General features: G+C 42.3%; 1 protein-coding gene across 6 annotated transcripts in view; it reads left to right on the top strand.

Moving 5' to 3' along the window:
• Positions 1-21,346, top strand: part of RANBP3L (RAN binding protein 3 like) — a 46,431-nt gene that overhangs the window by 15,810 nt on the left and 9,275 nt on the right. For 3 of the 6 annotated variants that reach the window (XM_079994924.1, XM_079994925.1, XM_079994928.1), the window contains 12 exons: positions 745-781; positions 2,685-2,762; positions 3,281-3,355; positions 3,533-3,604; positions 4,897-5,030; positions 7,907-7,989; positions 9,401-9,485; positions 10,063-10,159; positions 11,916-12,049; positions 12,395-12,515; positions 14,030-14,172; positions 15,545-15,731. In XM_079994924.1, coding sequence (XP_079851050.1) covers positions 745-781; positions 2,685-2,762; positions 3,281-3,355; positions 3,533-3,604; positions 4,897-5,030; positions 7,907-7,989; positions 9,401-9,485; positions 10,063-10,159; positions 11,916-12,049; positions 12,395-12,515; positions 14,030-14,172; positions 15,545-15,731 — 1,246 coding nt within the window. Of the gene's footprint in view, positions 1-744; positions 782-2,684; positions 2,763-3,280; positions 3,356-3,532; positions 3,605-4,896; positions 5,031-7,906; positions 7,990-9,400; positions 9,486-10,062; positions 10,160-11,915; positions 12,050-12,394; positions 12,516-14,029; positions 14,173-15,544; positions 15,732-19,448; positions 19,603-21,346 lie in introns of all 6 variants that reach the window. The other 3 variants (XM_079994926.1, XM_079994927.1, XR_013843353.1) reach the window with 2 other exon arrangements.

Below are 21,346 nucleotides of genomic sequence, written 5' to 3' on the forward strand. Positions count from 1 at the left end.
AAGAATGGACCTCCGGAATGAATCGAGTTCTTAACCCGAGGTACCACTGTACTCTGAATGCATACAGAGCAACGGTGGGGAATCTCAGGTCTTGGGAGCAAATGCAACCCTCGAGGTCTCTGCCCCCTAGAACACTCCCCTCTCCCCAGCCCATGTCCCCTTGGTGACTGTATTTTACACACTGAGTGTTTTTGTGTGGCTAGAATATGTTGTTAAGCTCTGTTAATGTCTCTTGCTGGTCTGGATGGAGGAGACAGATGAAAGTGTGAGTGCATGTAGAAAATACAGTGGTACCTCGGGTTACAGATGCTTTAGGTTACAGACTCCGCTAACCCAGAAATAGTACCTTGGGTTTAGAACTTTGCTTCAGGATGAGAACAGAAATCGTGTGGCGGCAGCGGGAGGCCCCATTAGCTAAAGTGGTGCTTCAGGCTAAGAACAGTTTCAGGTTAAGAACGGACCTCTGGAACGAATTAAGTTCTTAACCTGAGGTACCACTGTAGTCTGTAGCTAAGAGTCACATTTGTTGCCCTGTCTACTTTTGCCGCTGAGGTGGGGCTGATGAAAATTGATCTCCAACATCATCTGTTCATGATCTAGACTGAGCCTCAGTTTCTGCTATGCATTCTGTTACACATATTTCCAGGGCCGGCAAAAATCAGTGTCCAACTAGGGGTCTCTCTTAAAATAACTGACATCTGGCAATCCTCAACTGAGGGCTGACTACTCTCTCTTTCTGTCCAGAGGCCTGCAGAAGATCCTGTGTGCAAGACTGAAAAAGGTAATCAGGCGGCAAGAATTATCCTAGCTAGGAAATGGGGAAAGCAAAGTGGATTCCAAATAGAAGAGTGGTATAAAGAATTGTGGGATATAGCGATTAATGATAAATTAACGTGTGCTGTCAAAGTAGGAAGGGGAATATGGAAGAGAAATAACTTTGAGGAGATATGGAAACTATTTGTGGAATTTGTATTGTTAAAACAGAGAGGGATCAAACCATCCCAAGAAGTGTTACATTTTTGGAAAATAGGATAATTATGATAAATAATGGCCTTGAAGGTGGGGTGCACATTTTTTTTACTTATTATTATTACTTTATTAAAAATAAAATAATAACAATATATGTATTTTTAATGTAATCATTTATTTTTGTTAAGAAAGCTTCCAACACCAACTGGTTGTAAAGTACATAGTATCATTTTTATTTAGTAAATAGGTATTCACCTTAGTCAACCCAGGGCATCAACATATCACCTAGATTCAATCCTCTGCCTCAGGATTTTTCATGCCAATAAATACCTGAATTGCTTCTGGTTTGGCAGCAAATCTGATATGGCATCAAACCTGAGACTAAGCAGCTACATATATTCTTGTCCCTTTTTTTTTGTAAGTAGGGTCCCTGCACATCCAGCACCTGCATTCCTATGAAAAAATAGCCATATCTACAAAACATGTTTTATTCAGCCTTTTGAATAAATGGCTGTTCTCTGCCCTCTGCAAACCAGGACATGTGATTATCTTAGTCATCGGTGGGATATGGGCAAGATCGGTGGGATCTTGGACAACTTCCTCAACACGCAATAGATTTTAATTATAATTTAATTATTCAAATATAATATACTTGTAACCCTAGGATAATCTACCCTTCTTTAAGGAGAACCCTTGATTTATCAGCCGTCTTCTGACAATCACAAGACAGCCTTATTTATTTATTTACTATTGCATTTATAGTCCATCTTTTTTCCCAAGCTGCTCAAGGTGACATACACGGTTCTCCTGCTCATCATTTAATCCCCACAACAGCCCCACCTCTCTCCACGTAGAGGACTGATCACATAGGTCCTTACCACCTGGGGGAAGTGGCAAGGATCTTTTTTATTTTAAGAATAAATTGTATTAAAGATTTGGGGGGGGGTTTACAAAGCCACATGCTTTGTCTCTTTTTTCAGGTTGTAGCGTCTTTATTGCTTATTTTAATTTTTTTTTGCATTTATTTCCCACCTTTTTCTCCAAGGAGCTCAAGGTCTCATACAGTGGTACCTCAGGTTACATATGCTTCAGGTTACAGACTCCGCTTACCCAGAAATAGTACCTCGGGTTAAGAACTTTGCTTCAGAATGAGAACATAAATCGTGCTCCGGTGGCGCGGCGGCAGCAGGAGGCCCCATTAGCTAAAGTGGTGCTTCAAGTTAAGAACAGTTCCAGGTTAAGAACGGACCTCCGGAATGAATTAAGTACTTAACCCGAGGTACCACTGTACATGGTTCTCATTTAGTCCCCCAAACAGCCCTGTGAGGTATGTTAGGCTGAGAGGCAATGGCTGGCCCAAGGTCACCCGGTGCACCGTGGGAGGATCTGAACCTTGGACTCCCACAGTGGTGTAGCGTGGGTTGTCAGCACCCGGGGCAAGGCAAGTAATTTGCGCCCCCTAACCCATGGATTTGCGCCTCCTAACCCGTGGATTTGCGCCCCCTAACCCTAACCCCCAGATGTTGCACCCGGTGCGGCCGGGCCCCCCTGCACCCCCCACGCTACGCCACTGGTCTCCCAGATCCCAGTCTGACAAGCTAACCACTATGCCACGCTGTGTAGCCTTGGGTTTGATTCCTTTGGGCTGTTGTATTGCTGAGGTTGAAAGGAATTGCAGTGCATGATGATGTGTACTGTGTTTCCCCCCCTTTTAGTTTCCACTGGTTGTTCCAGAAAACGTGCAAGATCTTCGTCTTTTTCTTTTCAAACGTCCGACTCCCAGTCATACAGAGGTATGACTTCTTAGCCCATTTCCCTTTCCAGTACTGAATTGTACATTAAGAGTAAACCCATTATTCTACCAGGTTTCAAATTGTACTCACTCAGTTGGAATTAAATGCTGAACAGCATGTTTTAATTCCCACTGATTTCAAAGGTAGTTAGTTAAGCATAGTTTGAAATGGACTACAGTGGGATGTGAATGGTTGTAGGACAGAAACTGTAAGAATAATCTCATGCTTAGTTCAGCTTTCCCCAACCAAGTGTCCTCCAGATGTTTTGGATAAAATTTCCATCATCCCTGACCACTGGGGATGGTCACCCTGACTGCAGTTGATAGGAGTTGGAATCAAAAATATATGGAAGGTACCAAGTTTGGGAAGTCTGCCTTAGTCTATATATCTGTCAAGTTTTTTTATCAAAGAAACATGGTGCTATAATTGTGTTTACATGCTGGCATAATTACATTTGCTTAAGTTATAAGTGTAAAATACCCTTGGGGAAATTTATGATTTGCTTCTTGTGTTTCCAGAAAATGTTCTTTCCCCCAAAAGAGCAAGATCATCTTCCTTTAACATCCTTCCAACATTTCCACCACCCCAGCCAGGTAAATTAAAGTATGACTACAGAGTGATTTAGTAGGCCGGAATAGTATTATTATTATTATTTTGTCAGTGCTTGAGGGAGTTTTGACTCACTGGTAAAACTCAGTACAAAATAAACAAGAAGAGGAAAGAGGAAAAAAGAAAACCAATTTAGCTAAACACTTTGCACTGTTTTGCAGTAAAGAAGAATAACATATTCATGACCTCAGCGCTACTACAAAAGAACATTGCTGTGAAAGAAACAGAAAAAGGTACAGTTATTACAGTGCAATGGAACCATTGTGGGACGCGGGTGGCGTTGTGGGTTAAACCACAGAGTCTAGGACTTGCCAATCAGAAGTTCAGCGGTTTGAATCCCAGCGACGGGGTGAGCTCCCTTTGCTCGGTCCCTGCTCCTGCCAACCTAGCAGTTCGAAAGCACGTCAAAGTGCAAGTAGATAAATAGGTACCGCTTTAATGGAGCCATTATATGGGGCTATTACACAGGCCCTTTTATATGGACTAGAAGTGAAGGAAATAGAGGGCATTACTATGGAAAAGCCTCTATTGTACATGAAATCCTGCCATGTATGTCACACTGCCCCCTAGCTTGTGGATGATCATGGAACTAGACTGGAAGGAAATTTCTAGGACTTGTAGATTGTGCAGAAAGGGTGTTATGAACCTCATTTAAACCCATTGTTCAGGCATATCATATAACTCAATTTACCATGTATACCACGCGCCCCATTTGTTTTTACATTCATGTGGGATTTTGAAATTTTGCAAAATTTGCTTCGGCTCTAGTGTACAGATGTAAGAGCAAAATATGTTTTTAACCACCTTCCCTCCAAAAATCTAGAAAGTCTTAGGATGGAGTTAGAAGGCACTTCAAGGTCATCTAGTTCAACTGCATGCCCATGCAGGAAACCTCCTACTAGAGCTTCCCTAATAAGTGTCCACCCAGACTCTGCTGAAAACCCTTCAAATTACAGTGGTACCTCGGGTTACATACACTTCAGGTTACAGACTCCGCTAACCCAGAAATAGTGCTTCAGGTTAAGAAATTTGCTTCAGGATAAGAACAGAAATCAGGCTCCGGCAGCGCGGCAGCAGCAGGAGGCCCCATTAGCTAAAGTGGTGCTTCAGGTTAAGGACAGTTTCAGGTTAAGAACGAATTAAGTACTTAACCCGAGGTACCACTGTATGGCAGTGCACAAACCATCAATTTAATTACATTCTCCCCAAATAATCTTGGGGATTGTAGTTTACCCTTCACAGAACTACAATTCCTAGAACTCTTAACAAACTACAGTTCCCATGATTCTTAGCCAGCGTGGACGTGTGATTCAAATATATTGTATATGTATAGCCTCATGATTCTGTGACCTAGCTGCAATGTTCCTAGTGTGAAAATATGACAGAAGTTCAGTTGGCATGACTACCATAATGAAGGATTAGTTTTTCCTTCATTCATGTGACTTTAAGAAACCCTTGTACAAGAAGGGTGTGCAACAAGAAATAACCATTTTTTTAAAATACCTGTTTCTCTCTATTCTGCAAGGTCTTCCTTCAAATGTACAACGGGATGTTTTAAGGCCTGCCATCTTACAACCACCGCAAGTTCCTTTGCACAAACCAGTAGAGAAGATTGAGATTGAAAATGTCCTGGAGGATAAACACGAATCAGACACTGAGGTAAAATATAGCACACATAGGAAGCCTTGTTCCAGACATGGCTCATAATACCTTATGGAAACGGGTTTTTATCTCCCAGATGTCTTGCAAAGAAGTACAAGGACTGGGTACTAGTTCAGTATTGCAATACTCACACATTAGCCACGTGAAGCCATGATGCACCCCTTTAGGGCATGTGGTAGGCAAAGATCTGAAGTGGGAGCTGATGATACTCATGTAGCCCCTTTACTGAAGCTGGACCACAAAAGGGAGTAAAGTTGTATCCTCCTCCTTTTTTTAAGCATCTCCATGCCATTGTTTCTGATCCAGATTGAGGACCACACACTGGCCCTTTGCAAAAGAAAAATGATGGGCAAACCGTGTGATGGATTCCACTTGTAGTTTGGCCTTGAGGCAGATCGTAATAGACAGGCTCGTGCAGCAGATGCAGTTCTTAAAGGCACTTGAACTGGCAGTGGGGGCAGATGACCAACCCAAGCCAAGTACCATATTTTTTGCTCTATAAGACGCACCAGACCATAAGACTCACCTAGTTTTAGGAGGAGGAAAACAAGAAAAAAAAATATTCTGAATCCCAGAAGCCAGAACAGCAAGAGGGATTGCTGCACAGTGAAAGCAGCAATCTCTCTTGCTGTTCTGGCTTCTGGGATAGCTGCGCAGCCTGCATTCGCTCTATAAGACGCACACACATTCCCCCTTAGTTTTTAGGAGGGAAAAAGTGAGTCTTATAGAGCAAAAAATATGGTATTTCCTGAGTTCCATTAAAATAAGGGGACCAGTTTGTGTTCTGGTGTGAATGGCATTTTAAAGCTGTTCTGGCTAGCATTTCATTTATTTTTAATGCCCCTTGTAGTGAAGTTGAGAAATCTTAGCACGTTAAAACTTTGGTTCATGTAGGCGTGAGGAATTGCGGGAGAGTAAAGCTGTGGATTTCTGGGAAACAGAGGTCTGGTCTCCTTAACTGCAGACTCCCTGTCTTTAGAAGTGAGAATCAATTTGCCTCCTGTCTTTGGGAAGGAAGAAGACGTTATCTGATTTGTAAATTCTGACAGTTGGGGAGCTCAGATGTGGAATGGGTGTGAAAAGTCTATCAGGCAATTTATAGCTCAAAAAACCTGGTACGAGTCTGGGAACGAAGGGAGTACCTTTTGATCTCAAGGTTCTTTGAGCATAAACAAAGTTCAGCTGTCTTGGTCTCCTGACAATCAGGAGTTATAGTCCCATCATACAGCCAGTGGTATTTGGTAATTAACCAAAAGAAATGATTGGTCCCTAAACCCCTTCTCCAAGTGGAATCCTCAAGGATAAAAGTTTGAGGAATTGAGATGCAAATTGCAGACCACCATGCCCTGGTGTTTTGCGCCTGAGGGTTCTTGACCAGTGTAATGGGATAAGGGGCTGCTTGTGCGTGAGCGCTAAGACTCTCACAGTTATGTAGTTAGTTTTAAAACTCTCCCTCTCCGCGGATCCATCAGTGCATGGCTGCCTTAATCGCTGGCAGAATCCGTCAGTGGGCGTTTCCTGAATTTTTTCCAGCATAAAAGTTCTTTGACAGAAAGTCTCCTCCTTGATTCTCTACGCAACAGCTTTCTGTGCAGAGTGGGCATTCCAAGGGGAGGTCCTGAGCTCTCCCCACTGGTCTCGCTGGAAGCGTCTCTGAGCCTCACCTCCGACTCTGTCTCCTCCGCCTCCCCTCCTGCTTCCGCGGAAGCTCTCCCTCTCCCCCTGCTGGTTCCCTCCTCAGCATCAGAGGGTCTCCCAGCATCCGATAGCCTCTCCACCACCTTAAGCTCCGATGGCAGTTCCCTGACAACCAGCAAAGAAACTTTGATGACCTGCCATGTTTTGAACTGTTACTTTGTGAGAATGTTTCAGTCAGTTATACTGCGCAACATTTTAATTTTTCTTGTTTGTAACCTTTTACTTGCTGAGTGGCTTTTTCAATAGATTTGGAAAAGGACTTTTGCCTTTTGTATTTTGTGCCTTTTGCTGGAGAAGCTGAACTGGTGCCTGACCACTTGATACACACTACCTGTTGGATTTCTGTCTGCGTCACGGTAAAAGTGACACAGGGTTGGGCAACCTGGTAAATATCGAAGGGGGGGTTCTCCTCCTTGGACCCCATTCAAGGGTTGACCCAGGAAAGGAGGTTGTGGCAGCAGCTTTATACCATTTGGCTTGTGACTTTCAACACCTCGCATCCTCTCCCTCTCCTTGCCACTCCTTCTGGAGTTTGGAGGACTGGTTAAGTAGGGTGGATAGTGATGGCAGATGAAGATGTTAGACTTTTTGGAGCTAACTGACCTGACTGGAAGAATCCGCGATCAGAAAGAAGAGGAATATCAAGAAGATTGGAATAAATTTAAAGACTATTTAGCCAAATATTGTAACATACGATAAGTAGAAGTTAATTGAAAGTATCAAATGGGCCTAGGACTGGAGTAAGAATGAATTGTAAGATACTATGGATTTAGATAATTATGAAAAGAGAAGAAGATTGAAAATTAAAGGTGTCAATTTGATTAGAAAGAGGATATTGGAGAGCTGTTAAAAAAGTGATTCAATGAAACTCAGTAAGGCGGGATTTTAAAAGTCAGTTAACAATGAAAATCAAATTAGGTCTTAAAGTATTAGGTGTTTACATGTTTGTTTTTGTTGCCTTTTTTAGTATTGTAATGTCTTTTTTCTTTATTTGTGTGTTTTATTTGTTATAAACTTGGAAAATTAATTTGAAAATTTGAAAAAAAGGGGGGGGATAGTGGCCCGCAAACACGACACCCCTATGGTAGGGCAACTGAAGGTGCCACTCGCCATATCCAGCGCTGGTGTACGCTTTCAGAAAACAAGAAAAGCCAAATTGGTTTAATTGTTTTTAGGTATCTGGAGACACCTGTTTGTGGGCAGATGACTCAGAAAGGCCACTTCCATCTCTTCACATTTCAGGCCTTCAAACAATAAGGTAAGCTAAATGAAATATTTTTGGGGTGGGAAATGGTTCTGGAAGAAACGAAACATTCACCCCAGTAGCCTACTACTTCTTTTTAAATCTCTTTAATAATAAAGACCCCCTTTGCCAATGGGCCCTGTCCATGATTGTCTGTGTACATTCCTGCCACACTGCCATATATCCACATAATATCAGAAAGCAAAGTCCACACACAAATAGCTATAAATGCATAGGCTGCCCACACCATCAGAAACCCCAAACCCACAGGGGTCCTGATAATATGGAGAACCTACAGGTGTACAATTGCACTGTACACATGAAGACTCCCCTTTTCTGACGTTGCAGTGGTATGTGGGCATCCTGAGCAGAAATATTTGGGGGCAAGATTGGTGGTTCTGGCCCCGATGCGGCTTCCAGGTGTTGACTAAATGCATGGAATTCTGCCTCGTTCTGGATGCTACATGTTATGTGAGTCATTGGCAAACTAGACATTAAGCAAACAGGATGACCAGGATGGCAAACCAAGTCCTACGAGGAGCAGTTGAAAGAGCTGAATACATTTAGCCTGGAGAACAAGGTGATCAAGGGGAGATATGATCATTGTCTTCAATTATCTGGAAGGCTGTCATTGCAGATGGCAGAGCAGACTTGTTCCCTTTTGCTCCAGATGGCGGGACTAGAACTCATGGGTGGAAACAGCAAGGAAGCAGATTTCTGCTGAACATTAGGAGAAACTGTGTAATGGCAAGAACTGTTTGTCTTGGAAGGTGCTGTGCTGTATTTAAGCAGAGGCTGGATGTCCATCTGTCAGGGAAACTCTTGTTGCCAGAGTTCTGCGCTGAGCAAGAGGATTGGACTAGAGGACCTCAGAGGCTATCAGTCTATGGAGGGATCTCTTCTGAACAGCCCAGTTATCATTTCTCTGGCTTTAGAACATCTGGCTTTGAAACTTGGCCACTCTAGCTATTGCCCTAAAGAGGTGTCCTATAAAATCCAAGTGGTTTCAACACGGTCTACTCAAAGTAGTCTGCATTTGTATTGGATTTGATACTTGTATTGATATCCATATTAGAACTGAAATTGATTATATATACATACCTGCTGGTTTTAAAAAATGTTTTATATGTTATTTTTCCTTCTTTTTAAATTGTTTTCGTATTAGCCAAATGTTTTAATGGTTTTTATATATGCAATTGTTTTCCATCTGCTTTAATCACATTCAAGAAATGGATGCCCCATCATAAGCAATTCATAAAATAAATAATAATTGTTGACACTAGACTTTTCTGGCAGGACTCCAGGAAAACAAACAAACACAGATACACATATATGTGAATCAGATTTACTTGTATTCCCCCCCCCCAAAAAAAAAGTTGATTAGGCTTCTTCTCCCCTGACTCGTTCTTTCTTTTTCCTTTTTAAGCAACCAACTACCTGAAGACAGAACTTTCTCAAGCAGTAGGCATTCTGACTTTGTGTTTGGAGAAAATATAGTAGAAAGAGTTTTGGTATGTTTTAAAGATTTTTGTCCCATTCTGGGGAGGGAAAACCATGTAAAATGACTTAGATGAGTCTGTATCCAACGTTCCAATACAGTAATTTCTAAGTTCTGACTTTACCATAGATATACCTTAATTTAGAACAGTTCAAAAAGCTCTCATAATTCTAGTTAAGGCAGGATACTATTCACATTCTGTGCAAAGATTGATATAATGCTTGGCTTAGTACAGTGAACAAATCACACTTTAAAATCAGAGTAAAATGATACCCAATTCAATTTACCTAGGCCAGAATCTAATGTATACCAAGGCTTCTTGTGGAGGAAAATTATCTGCTGGATTATTTTACTACTAAAGTATTTCTAGAATATTTTACTACAGGATGTTTGTAAAAGTTGCACATTATCCTGCTTTATTAAAATCAGGATACTATCATACAAGTATAACCTGCTCCTTGTCTCGTTGCATATTTTACAATGCCATTCATTTTTAAATTGTTAAAAATAAGTAAAATATCAGCATCTGACATGCTCCCAGTTGTAGTTCTGATTTTGTCACTTGTAATGCCTTCCTGAATTTTTTCTAGAGGCCAGCGAAATCCCCAGAGCTGCATTTTGAAAGTGGCAACAATGGAAAAAAATCCACGTCTCCTATAGGTTTTCATACCAGGTCTCTGCAGACAAGTAGGTGATCTTTCTTACCAAATAAATAACATTAACTTGTTAGCATGCAGCTTTCATTTTGCACTTCATGATGTTGTGATTGCATTTGGTAATCCAAGAGAAAAGACCCACTTAATTATGAAGCATAGCCAAAAACACATTTAAAAGCACGTGACTTTCCCCCAAAGAATCCTGGGAAATGTAGTTTCTTTGGGTGAGGTCACATGTGGGATGTGCTTCAAGTTTCTGGTGTGGATTTGCCCTCAGACTGTTCTGCTGTTCAACTCCAGCAGATGTCGGGATCCTATAGCCCTCCAGATGTCGTTGAACTACAACTACATCCCTCGCCACTGGCCATGCTTCCTAGGGCTGATGGGTTTTTTTCTTCAGCAACATCTGGAGGGTCAAAGGTTCTCTACAGGAATCTAGAGTTGAGACCAGTGTTCTTTGCTCCAGCTGGTAGTGACTTTCCAATGACTTTCACATCCCTCACTGCTTGATCCTTTTCAGACTCTAGATGCCGGGGTCTGAGCCTGTGTCCAACTGCATACAAATCATGCTTTCTCTCTCTCAGAACTGAGTGGAAATTTCTCAGATGACATTTTTATCAGAAAATTTCTGAAATCTTTCTTTCCCGCACCCTGAAAAAGGCCACTTTCCAGGATTTTACTTGAACACTCTCCAGCATTTTTGTCAGTGAGGTGGCTGCCATTCACCAGCTCCTCAGAACAATACAGTGGTACCATTGGATACAAACGGGATCCGTTCCGGAGCCCCATTCGTATCTAGAAGCAAACGTAACTAGCGATAGCACGTCTGCACACATGCGCATCGCTTTTCGCCGCTTCTGCGCATGCGCAAGTGGCGAAACCCGAAAGTAACACACTCCGTTACTTCCGGGTTGCCGCGAAGCACAACTCGAATGTGCTCAACCTGAAGTGCATTCAACCCAAGGTATGACGGTACCTTTTCTTCTTTGGCAATCAGATTGTCTTCCATAAACACAGTTTTAACAATGAGTCCAGTCCGTAAGTGACTGTGGAGGTCAATTCTGGATCCACAGGTCCTTCCACAGTGGGGACACTGGTTTCCGGGCGGGACTTGATCACGTTGTGGATTTGCCAAGCGTGCCTTCCTCTTAGCACATTTCTCCCTTGCATCCTGAGTTTGAGTGTCTTCAAAGCCCTTGACACTTTTGGTAAAGGCTGTTCTCCAATTGGAGTGCTTGCAGGCAAGTGTTTCCCAATTGTTGGTGTTTATACTACATTTTTTAGATTTGCCTTGAGACAGTCTTTAAACCTCTTTTGTTGACCACCAGCATTACGCTTTCCATTTTTAAGTTCGGAATAGAGTAGTTGCTTTGGAAGACGATAATCAGGCATCCAGGAACAACACATCAGAATTAGAACAACATATTATTAGAATTAGAATTGCGCTTGGAAACATACTAGGAGCCACTGTAGATCTTTTAGGATTGGTATTATATGGTCCCAGCAGCTGCTTCCAGTCACCAGTCTAGCAGCCACATTCTGGATTGATTGTAGTTTCCGAGTCACCTTGAAAGGTAGCCCCACATAGAGCCCATTGTAGCAGTCCAATCAAGAGATAATCAGAGCATGTACTGCTCTGGTGGGACAATGCTCAGGCAGGTAGGGTCTCAGCCAGCGTACTAGATGGAGGTGGAGGATTCAAAATGGCGGCCAGGCTGCCAATAAAACTGCAAGGTTTTCCTTTCATAGAAACCTGAGGATTTTTCATTATTCTCCTTTCTCTATAGCACCATTTTTTGCCAAGGATACAACACTAGTTGAATCAGCCGCTGCTTATGTATCTAGCAAACCAACACAAAGATATTTATTAGATAAAGTTGCAGTGACTACAGGAGAAGAAGCAGAGCACAATGTCTTACAGGTATATCTTTTCCTAAAAGATTTATTGGTGGGGAATTTCTGTTATATTTGAAAAACAGGCCATGGCCTGGTCTGCACATAACACTAAGCCATGGTTTGTTAAAACAAACCATGAGGTCTGACAGGTGATCAAATAACCCACAGGTTGTTTCTCCAACATTTGTTCTATTTTTCTTTTCAAGTTTTGTGAATAAGCTAAAGTAATCTATTTAATTGCCATTTGTTTTTTAAAAATAAAAACATTTTTATTTAATAGTAAGAATATAAATGACACAGAAGTTTTAGGTTTCTTTAAAAAAATTGTGTATGTCCAAATTGACAATTTTATCAATTTTTCCCATTTTAGATCAACTGCAGGCTCTTTTTATTTAATAAAGTATCGTCATCCTGGATTGAAAGAGGCAGTGGCTCTCTGAGACTTAATGATACATCCAGCAATCAGTGTGGAATGCTGCAGTCAAGACTGAGTAAGAATTAATTTCACCATTAAGTCCTTCTTCCCCATAGGCAATTATCAATGTGGGAAATGTGCAAAGACGAGCAAATTGTATTTACAGCTATAACATATTGCCAAAGGATTTAGAATATAAACGTCACAATCCAGCAGACATTTTATTTGTTTAAATTGGGGGGGTCTCATCCATTTAACTATATGTTAGTCAATTAATCAAATGAGCTCCCATTTAGTAATTGATTTATTAATTGTTCACACTATGCCTTGGGAAGCTTGCATACATCATGGTTTATATATGAGTCAGCTGCAGTATTTTTTATATATATTTTTTTCAAATAGGTAAATAAACACATGCAAGAAACTTACACATACACAAGAAAAAAGACACTCCTTATGCATAGTGCAAACATTAGGTAAAGGTAAAGGTACCCCTGCCCGTACGGGCCAGTCTTGACAGACTCTGGGGTTGTGCGCCCATCTCACTTAAGAGGCCAGGGGCCAGCGCTGTCCGGAGACACTTCCGGGTCACGTGGCCAGCGTGACATCGCTGCTCTGGCGAGCCAGAGCCGCACACGGAAACGCCGTTTACCTTCCCGCTGGTAAGCGGTCCCTATTTATCTACTTGCACCCAGAGGTGCTTTCAAACTGCTAGGTTGGCAGGCGCTGGGACCGAGCAGCGGGAGCGCACCCCGCCGCAGGGATTCGAACCGCCGACCTTTCGATCGGCAAGCCCTAGGCGCTGAGGCTTTAACCCACAGCGCCACCTGCGTCCCTGTGCAAACATTAAACACATACAATTACATACAATTACATATGCAAAAGTTATGAATAAGTTCGTATTGGCAAAATACATTCATTTACAAAATCCTAACCTTTATAAATTTTACAACTTTATTAATGGAGTATCTGAGTCATTTGTTTGAAATTCATTTCTAATACATATTGAATCACATATATTACAAATGAATTGCGTATAAACAACTTGGATACTTCATTAACAAAACTATAACATTTATAAAGGGTAGGTTTTTTAAAAAATGAATGTATTGTGCAGATAGGAACATATTCATCATTTTTGTGTACTTCCTCTTTTAGAGAGAGTCATTTGCAGACATAAAGTTTGGTTTATAGTACACCATCATGTATTCAGACAGGTTATGGAGATATTCAAAACACTGAACATTCTCAAGAAATGGGAGTGTTTGTCACAAATGGTGACTAGTTGAGTTAGACGATTTAGGAATAGTGGATAACTGAGTTTATTTATTCTACTACATTGCATTCCCAGACATCAGATGGGGTGGGGAGATGGGGAATTCCAAACTTCTCATGGTTTTAAAAGCCAGGGTAGCAGGATGCTGGACTCGTTGAGACATTGGCTTGATCTAGCAGACTCTTCTTATGTTCTTAAGTTTCAGAAGTTGAGTAACTTGAGTTTTGCTACCAGATGAAATCTCCTCCATTAAGAAAAGGGGATTTAAATATTATCTGCCTTTCTTTCTAATGTTCCTTTTCTCCTGCTTATAGTAATGCGAAATCATGGGAGCATGAGGCTCATTCTTAACACCAGACTCTGGACTCAGATGATCATAGAAAGAGCAAACCGGAAGAGTCTGTGCATCACAGCTACAGATTTGGAGGACTCTTGTGTCAAGGTGTTTCTAATACAGGTAGAGCCAAGCAGGAGCTGCTGCAGCAAAAATTCCTGAACCTCCCCGCCTCCACCTTCTGCCCTAGCCAGAACAAGAAGCAAGGTTTGGGATGCAGTGGTTGATTTGCTACGCTGCTTCACTGATTCCTGGCCAGATTGTTTTGCTACCTCCACCACTGTCCCTGGCCAGATTGTTTTGCTACCCTCTCAGCTGAGACCTTTCTGTTTCCTTAGCTTTAAAATTTTAATTGCTTCACACTTCTGTTTGCATTTTTGTTGTCTGTAGTTTCATTGCTTTTTGATGACTTGTATCCAAGGTGCTGGTTCCCCAGCACTGCCTGCTGCCACCCCCTACAACAGGGATGCAGAACACCTGACCCTCCAGATGTTGGGGTGTAACTATTATCAGCTCCAGTCAGCAGAGCCCAGTGGTCAAGAAGATAATAGGAGTTGTCCTCTTATCTGGAGGGCGATATCAGGAGGACCACATGTTCCCCATCCATGCCTAAACCTTGTTTTATTGTATTCCAGAAGAGTCTTAGTGAAATCTTACATAGGATGTTTTAACTGTTGCCCCATTTTTGCCATGGGCTAGCTGGATGCAGAGGGGTGGTGGGAGGCTCCAGCTGGGGAACCCCCCAAGGAAACCCCCAGGGGAAGAAAGGTTCAGAGCCAGGGAATTGGTGGTGGGGTGATGATGAGTGGTCAGAGGGAGAAGAGGGAGCAAACTAGGGGGAGGATGAGATGTTGGAAGCTGAAGAGGTAACAAGCTTCAGTGAGTGGGAAGAGGCTGTAGCAGAGAGCAGCCCAGACTCAGAGGCAGAAGAGGAGACTGGCCAGGCGACAGAAGTGAGGCAGGCTGCTGAAGAATCTAGGGAGTCTCCCCCTCCTGGTGTGATCAGCTCCTCTCCCCGCTGGTCTCCTAGAACACGCAGTGGAATGAAGAGGGTAAAGCAATGAGAGGCAAGATGCCGGAATATTAGGTTGCTAGTGAAGGAACCTTAGAGAGCCTTAGAAAGCAGTGGGAAGCCGAGACCTTCAATCCTCACAACTGCTGCATTGGGGCAAGACCTACTGGGAAGAGTTGCTGTGATCGCTAGGCCTGCAGTGTTTTGGTTTCTTTGAATAATGAGTTAACTTCATTGACACCAGTGATTTTGATTGCTGACCTACTGCTGACTCCGATGCCTGACAATTCTACTATGTAAAACCACACCGAGCATTTGAAGGCAGTGCATAAATAACAGAATCACAGAATTGCACAGTTGGAAGGGACACCTGGCACTCCAGTTCCTTTTCAGTAACTTTAGAATCTCTTTGGTGTGCTCAATTTTTCACTGGTCAACTGAAAACAGTACCTAATAGACCTATTTGTCTTGTGCGTTACACAGGCAAGCTCAAAGGATGCAGCTTCTCTATACGCAGCAATCCACCACCGCCTTGTGGCAATGAGGAGCTTTGCTGATCAGGAATGTGATGTAAACCACGTGGAGCAAGAGCCAGATATTCAACCACTGAATTATGACAGTGATGAGGACGAGAATGAAAAAATAACTCAAGTGAGCAGCAACAAATCAGGTGAGCAAAGCTCTCTGCAAGACCAGACAAAGGCTGCATTTTCCATAACCATTATTCAAAGCCATCTACATAAAAAAAATAATGGGGGCTGGCTTTGCTGCAAAGTGAGAAGTAGCTCTGCTGTTCACATTCCTTTCCCAGACCCACAACTTGGTGGGATGTGCATTGCCGGAGGAGAAGGGGGTTATACATGTTATGTACTGATGTTCTCACCCTGGGCCAGCAGGGGGATACTGTAGATAGTTATGCAAATGAAGGATCGAAAGTGATGTTCAGTGATTGGATAGTTTTAGAAAGTTGCAACAGTTACAATTGTTCTGGAGCTCTGTATAAGCAGGTTGACTGAGCTCCTCAGTTCAGTTCTGTTCCAGCTTACAAATAAAGAGCTGCTTTGGAAGAATCGCTGTGTCGTCTGATATGTTCGCCCACAACTTAACAATACACACCCCAATATTTTCTTTTTTCAAAAAAATAGAGGCACAATGAGGTAGTAGAACAGATTGCACTGCCTTCATCACGACTTTGCGAAAACAGAAAACAATAAATGCATCCAGTATTTTATGTCGTTGTGCTATATTGTATTTTTGTTTTGGATTGGAAGCTATTTTGAGTAATATTTTACTAGAAAAATGGGGAATGAATATTAAATCACCCTCTGGGAGTGGAGTGGGAAAATCAATACAAGGTAAAATGAGTCATATTAATTTAAAATCATATGCTTCACTCCTTTCAAGGGGTTAAATCCCGTTGAACCATAGCAGGATTTACTTCTGAGCAAACATGGTTAGGATTTTGCTGCCAATCAAAATAAGGAATGTAAACAGCAGCTACCCCACTTCTGAAAGTTTCCTGCTTCGGAAAAAAATAGGGTGAGTGAGAGATATTCTGAAGCAACTGCTTTTCAAAGTAAATATTAAAAAGGGTTGACTACTTATTGAGCGTTCATTCTGTTTGTGGTTAGACTGAAAGAAATGTCCCATATTTTCTGGTGCATTCCCCCATCAATTTAATTACTGTGAAAAATCTGGTTTTGGAGGAGGAGCTCCAATCCGTTTTAATTGTGCAACCTGAATTTGCTGGTATGTGATGGAATCCTAGCTTCAATATTACTCTTTTCCTTAGAGAAGTCACTAGAAATTGTGAACCTTTGGCACCAGAGGGCATATTGTTCCTCAGGTCTCTGCCTGGCTGGCTCCTACCTGTGGCTTCTTTGCATAGGCCACTGTTGAAGGTTTCCAACCATCTGCCATTTCCTTTCCTTGAGTGAACATTCCACCTGTCCTTGACCTTAAGCTCTCTTTTTAGTAGAATTCATAGCCCACCTTTCTGATCTGCCTCTACCCTGAACTCCTTTTCCATCATCACTTCCTGCTTCCTGCTTGGATAGACTATCTGAGGATGACTCCTTCATAGCTGTCAACGTTTCCCTTTTTTTAAAGGGAAATTCCCTTATTCCGAATAGGATTCCTCGCAAGAAAAGGGAAAAATTGACAGCTATGGACTCCTTTCAACTCTGCCTCTGGTTCTCGCTCCTATTGGTTCCTGAAAGAGAAACAAACCACCATCTCTGCAGGTCCTTTCACGGAGAAGTAGGGATGGAAGGATCTGTCCATTTATGTTCTCTCTGTTTCTAATTTTTCCACTCTTAAATTCACTTCTTCACATTTCTGCAGCAATTTGCCATTTTTAACTCCTCTTGGAAATTCTTCAACATTTTAGTGTCAATTTCTCCTGACAAAGACACTTTTGTATGCAGATTTGACTATTATACACATTTTTGCAAGCATTCCCATGAGGGCACATAACTCAGTGGTAGGGCATCTGCGTTGCATGCAGAAGGTCCCAGGTCCAGTCCCTCACATATCCATGCAGGGCTAAGAAAGACTCATTGCCTGAAGCTCTGGGGAGCTTCTTCCCAGGCAGTGTGGACAGTACTGAGCCATACTGGCTCATTATCTGACTCTGAACACAACAACTTTCTACGTTCCTAAGATAAAACCTAGTTTTTGTCAACGTGAATAGTGTCTGCTGAATGGTTACCATGATTGGATGGTCTTCATAGTTCTCTTGGTGCAGCCAGATGTTACATCAGACATGTGGCTACCACCAAATGTAGCAACTCCTCCTTCATTTTTCCATGTAATGCCAAGCAATACAAAATTTGTGACTTTCCTCATCATTCTTCCATTTCATTGATTGCTGCTGCTGCTCTGAGGGGGCTGAGAATTTCAGAGCACATAATAATGCAGGTTTTGTATTGCTAAGTGTGCTGGTTTCAGTAGCTGCTACACATCTGTTGTACTTGCACAGTGTTGACCTCACTGATGCCACTCCCATTAATTTCATTCTGGTCCTCTTCCTATGTTTCTTTTCGGCGTCTGTTCAGCTTGTGAGGCATGTGCTTGCGCTCGAGCCATAATCTCGCACCGTGGCTCTGGGGATTTGCACCCAAGATGTCCCAACATGCATTATTGTTGTGGAGCAATTTCCATTGGGTCTGATCCCCAAACACACCTGCAATTCCTCAAAAGAGGAAGCATGTGGCTCAAACGAATGATGTAGTTTTTGATACTGATGTGGGAAAGAAGCACATTATTTAAATGGCTTGTGAGCAGTAGCTAAGAAACTGGGGAACAAATCCGGAAGTCCTTGTTTTGAATCTCATCTGTTCCACGAACTGACTAGGCCGCTCTCTCCTAATCTGCAGTATGGGGACAATAAGACTGACAGAGTTTGGGAAGGATTTCAACAAGATGATGCATGTAAATGATTTGAACACATGAAAGCACTAAACAAATGTTAAGTAGAAGTAGTAGCCAGTGGCAGAGTGCATACTTAGCTGAATCTGTGACCTCTCCAGTTAGAGGGGTCCTTGGTAGCAGGATAGGAAAAGACCACTCAGTATAAAAGGACAGCAAAAGACCATTTCATGTGACCACAACATGGTGGTTCTCATGCTACAACAGGAGAAAATATAAAAATGTGTGCTAGAGCAGAGAACTGAGTAGGTGAAAAGAATGGAAGAAGAACTGACTATATCCAAAGATCCTGTCCACTGCACACTGATTTTATGCTATTTTCTGAAGGAAAAATGCATATCTTATGGACCCTCTCTTGGAAGTAAGCCCTATGGATTACAGTGGGACTTACTTCCGGGTAAACATGCATAGGAGTGTGCTGAACCATTGCTTGTGTAAGGAGGGCACAAAAAGACCTGCGATAAACCTGAAGAACCAAACGTTTTTATTTTTAAACTGTGACTATGGTATACTATATACAGCTCACTCTGCCCACCAAACAGCAGCCGCTTCAGTCAGCATTCATGCATAACCTCTCCCCTTCAACTTGTCTGTGTGACTTCCCAGAGGGAGATAATAAAAGGCTGGAATTTATTTGCGAGTTGAAGGTACTCGCCAATCTACGTGCCGACTTGCAAGTTAAACAATCATGTTGACAAGCGAAGGCCTCTGACACAGATTTGGGAAAAACAGCTAAGGGTCAGTGGCCAGTGATGATAACGGAGGCCACAGTCCTTGAGGGACATCCAAACTGTGGTACATACAGTGTTCTTTTCACTGTGATGGACTTCGCAGTGAGGGTGTGTGTGTGTGTGTGTGTGTGTGTGTGTGTGTGTGGTGCATGAGAAAAAATGAGTGAAGTTATATAAACCCTTACAATTCCCTGCAGCCAGTGAGTCCAAATTCCTCTTCCATCCAGGTCCCAGAGATTGCTGACAACCCAGGCCCCATCTGTTATCAAGCAACCTTGGCAGGTCCTCTGACGGCCCCTGCTTTATTTTATTTATCCTGACTATGTCCACCTCAGTCTGCTTATCTTTCATGCCAGCTGATCCTGTTGTAATACTATCAAGGTACGCAGCCCAACCTTTGCTGAGATTTCACTCCAAACACCATTTGCAAAATGTTTCCTGCTGCTCTAAAGTTGCCAGCTTTTGTTATGTTCTGTGTTTTCAGTAGATGCATGGCAGGTAGACATCAGTGGGTGCAGTTTTCCCCATTAATGCATCTCAATGCCAGAAAAAAAGGCACACTTGGTGATTCTGCCTCTATTCATTAGAGATTTTTTTTAAAAAAACCCTCTGTAGATAAAAACTGGGGCAGTGGAGTCATCGAGTGTCACTCTTGCAACTCCACACATACTGTATCAGGGCAAGTTTACATGGCTCTGATTTAATGTATGATGTTATTTTTGCAGTTTGAAAAGGGGCTAATAATAATAATAATAATAATAATAATAATTAGTAATTTTATTATTTATACCTCGTCTATCTGGCTGGGTTTCTCCAGCCACTCTGGGCAGCCTCCAACAGAACACTAAAAACAGAATAAAACTTCAAACATTAAAAACTGCCCTAAACAGGGCTGCCATCATATTTCTTCTAAAAGTCAGATAGTTTTTTATTTCCTTGACATTTGATGGGAGGGCATTCCACAGGGCGGGCACCACTACTGAGAAGGCCCTCTGCCTGGTTCCCTGTAACCTCACTTCTCACAGTAAAGGAACCGCCAGAAGGCCCTTGGCGCTGGACCTCAGTGTCCGGGCTAAACGATGGGGGTGGAGATGCTCCTTCAGGTATACTGGAAGAAATGGGTGGGTACTGCTTGAGCTCCTCTTCATTTTTACTCTTCCAGCCTGTTTACCCAGCTACTACATGCCTGTAATGCCTTTGGAAGACAACTCTGTATTTTCCCTGTATTATTCAGGGACATGCTATGGTAGCCAAAATGGATAAGTTGTTTGGGGGTTGTTGTCCAACTTCCAGAGGGGCAGGTGTGTTAGGCAATTGCCTCAAAAATGGCAAGAGTGCTGAGACACCTGAAAAGCTTACCAGGTATCTTGGGAAATAAGCTTTTGTAGAATTAAGCCAAAATGCTAAATAGAAAGCAAATGTGCAACAGTGGATACAATATTGTACTAGGATTGGGGCGACCCAGATTCAAATCCCCACACAGCCACAAAATTTATTGGGTGGTGCTGGGCTAGTCAATGTTGCTCAAACTAACCAACAACCTAAAATTAATTTGATGATAAAATTGGGGGAGGGGGTAGCTGGGGGCAGAGAAACCCATACATGAGTATGGGGAAATGAGCATGTAAGAAACAAAATGAATATGTACACGATAAGCACAGTGAGCGTACACAACCCTACCTTTAAAACAAAATTAAAAAACTCCTTCCAGTAGCACCTTAAAGACCAACTAAGTTAGTTCTTGGTATGAGCTTTCGTGTGCATGCACACTTCTTCAGATACCCTACCTTTGCTATTCTTTCTTAACAGCTGTAGTGGGAAAGCCAACCATTGTCTGGCTTGGGTCCTGAACAAATAGAATCAAATGTATCCATAAATTTTAGTTTAGCAATTTCATGCAGGAACCCTTTGAAGTTCCTTTGCTAGATAATGTGACCTGCTGGCTAGCAGCAGAATATCCTGGGAGACTAAATATTCCCACCCTTACTTCTGATAGAAGTCATTTTTATTGTTGAGAATGACTTGTAGACGGAAGAATGGCATTGTTTGCAAGTGAAAGCATATATCACATTGAGGAGTAATCCAGTGAGTGAGTTCTGAGGATGCCTCTCATATTGATGTCTCA

The sequence above is a fragment of the Podarcis cretensis genome, assembly GCF_951804945.1.
Source record: "Podarcis cretensis genome assembly, chromosome: 11".
NCBI classification, from domain to species: Eukaryota; Metazoa; Chordata; class Lepidosauria; order Squamata; family Lacertidae; genus Podarcis; species Podarcis cretensis.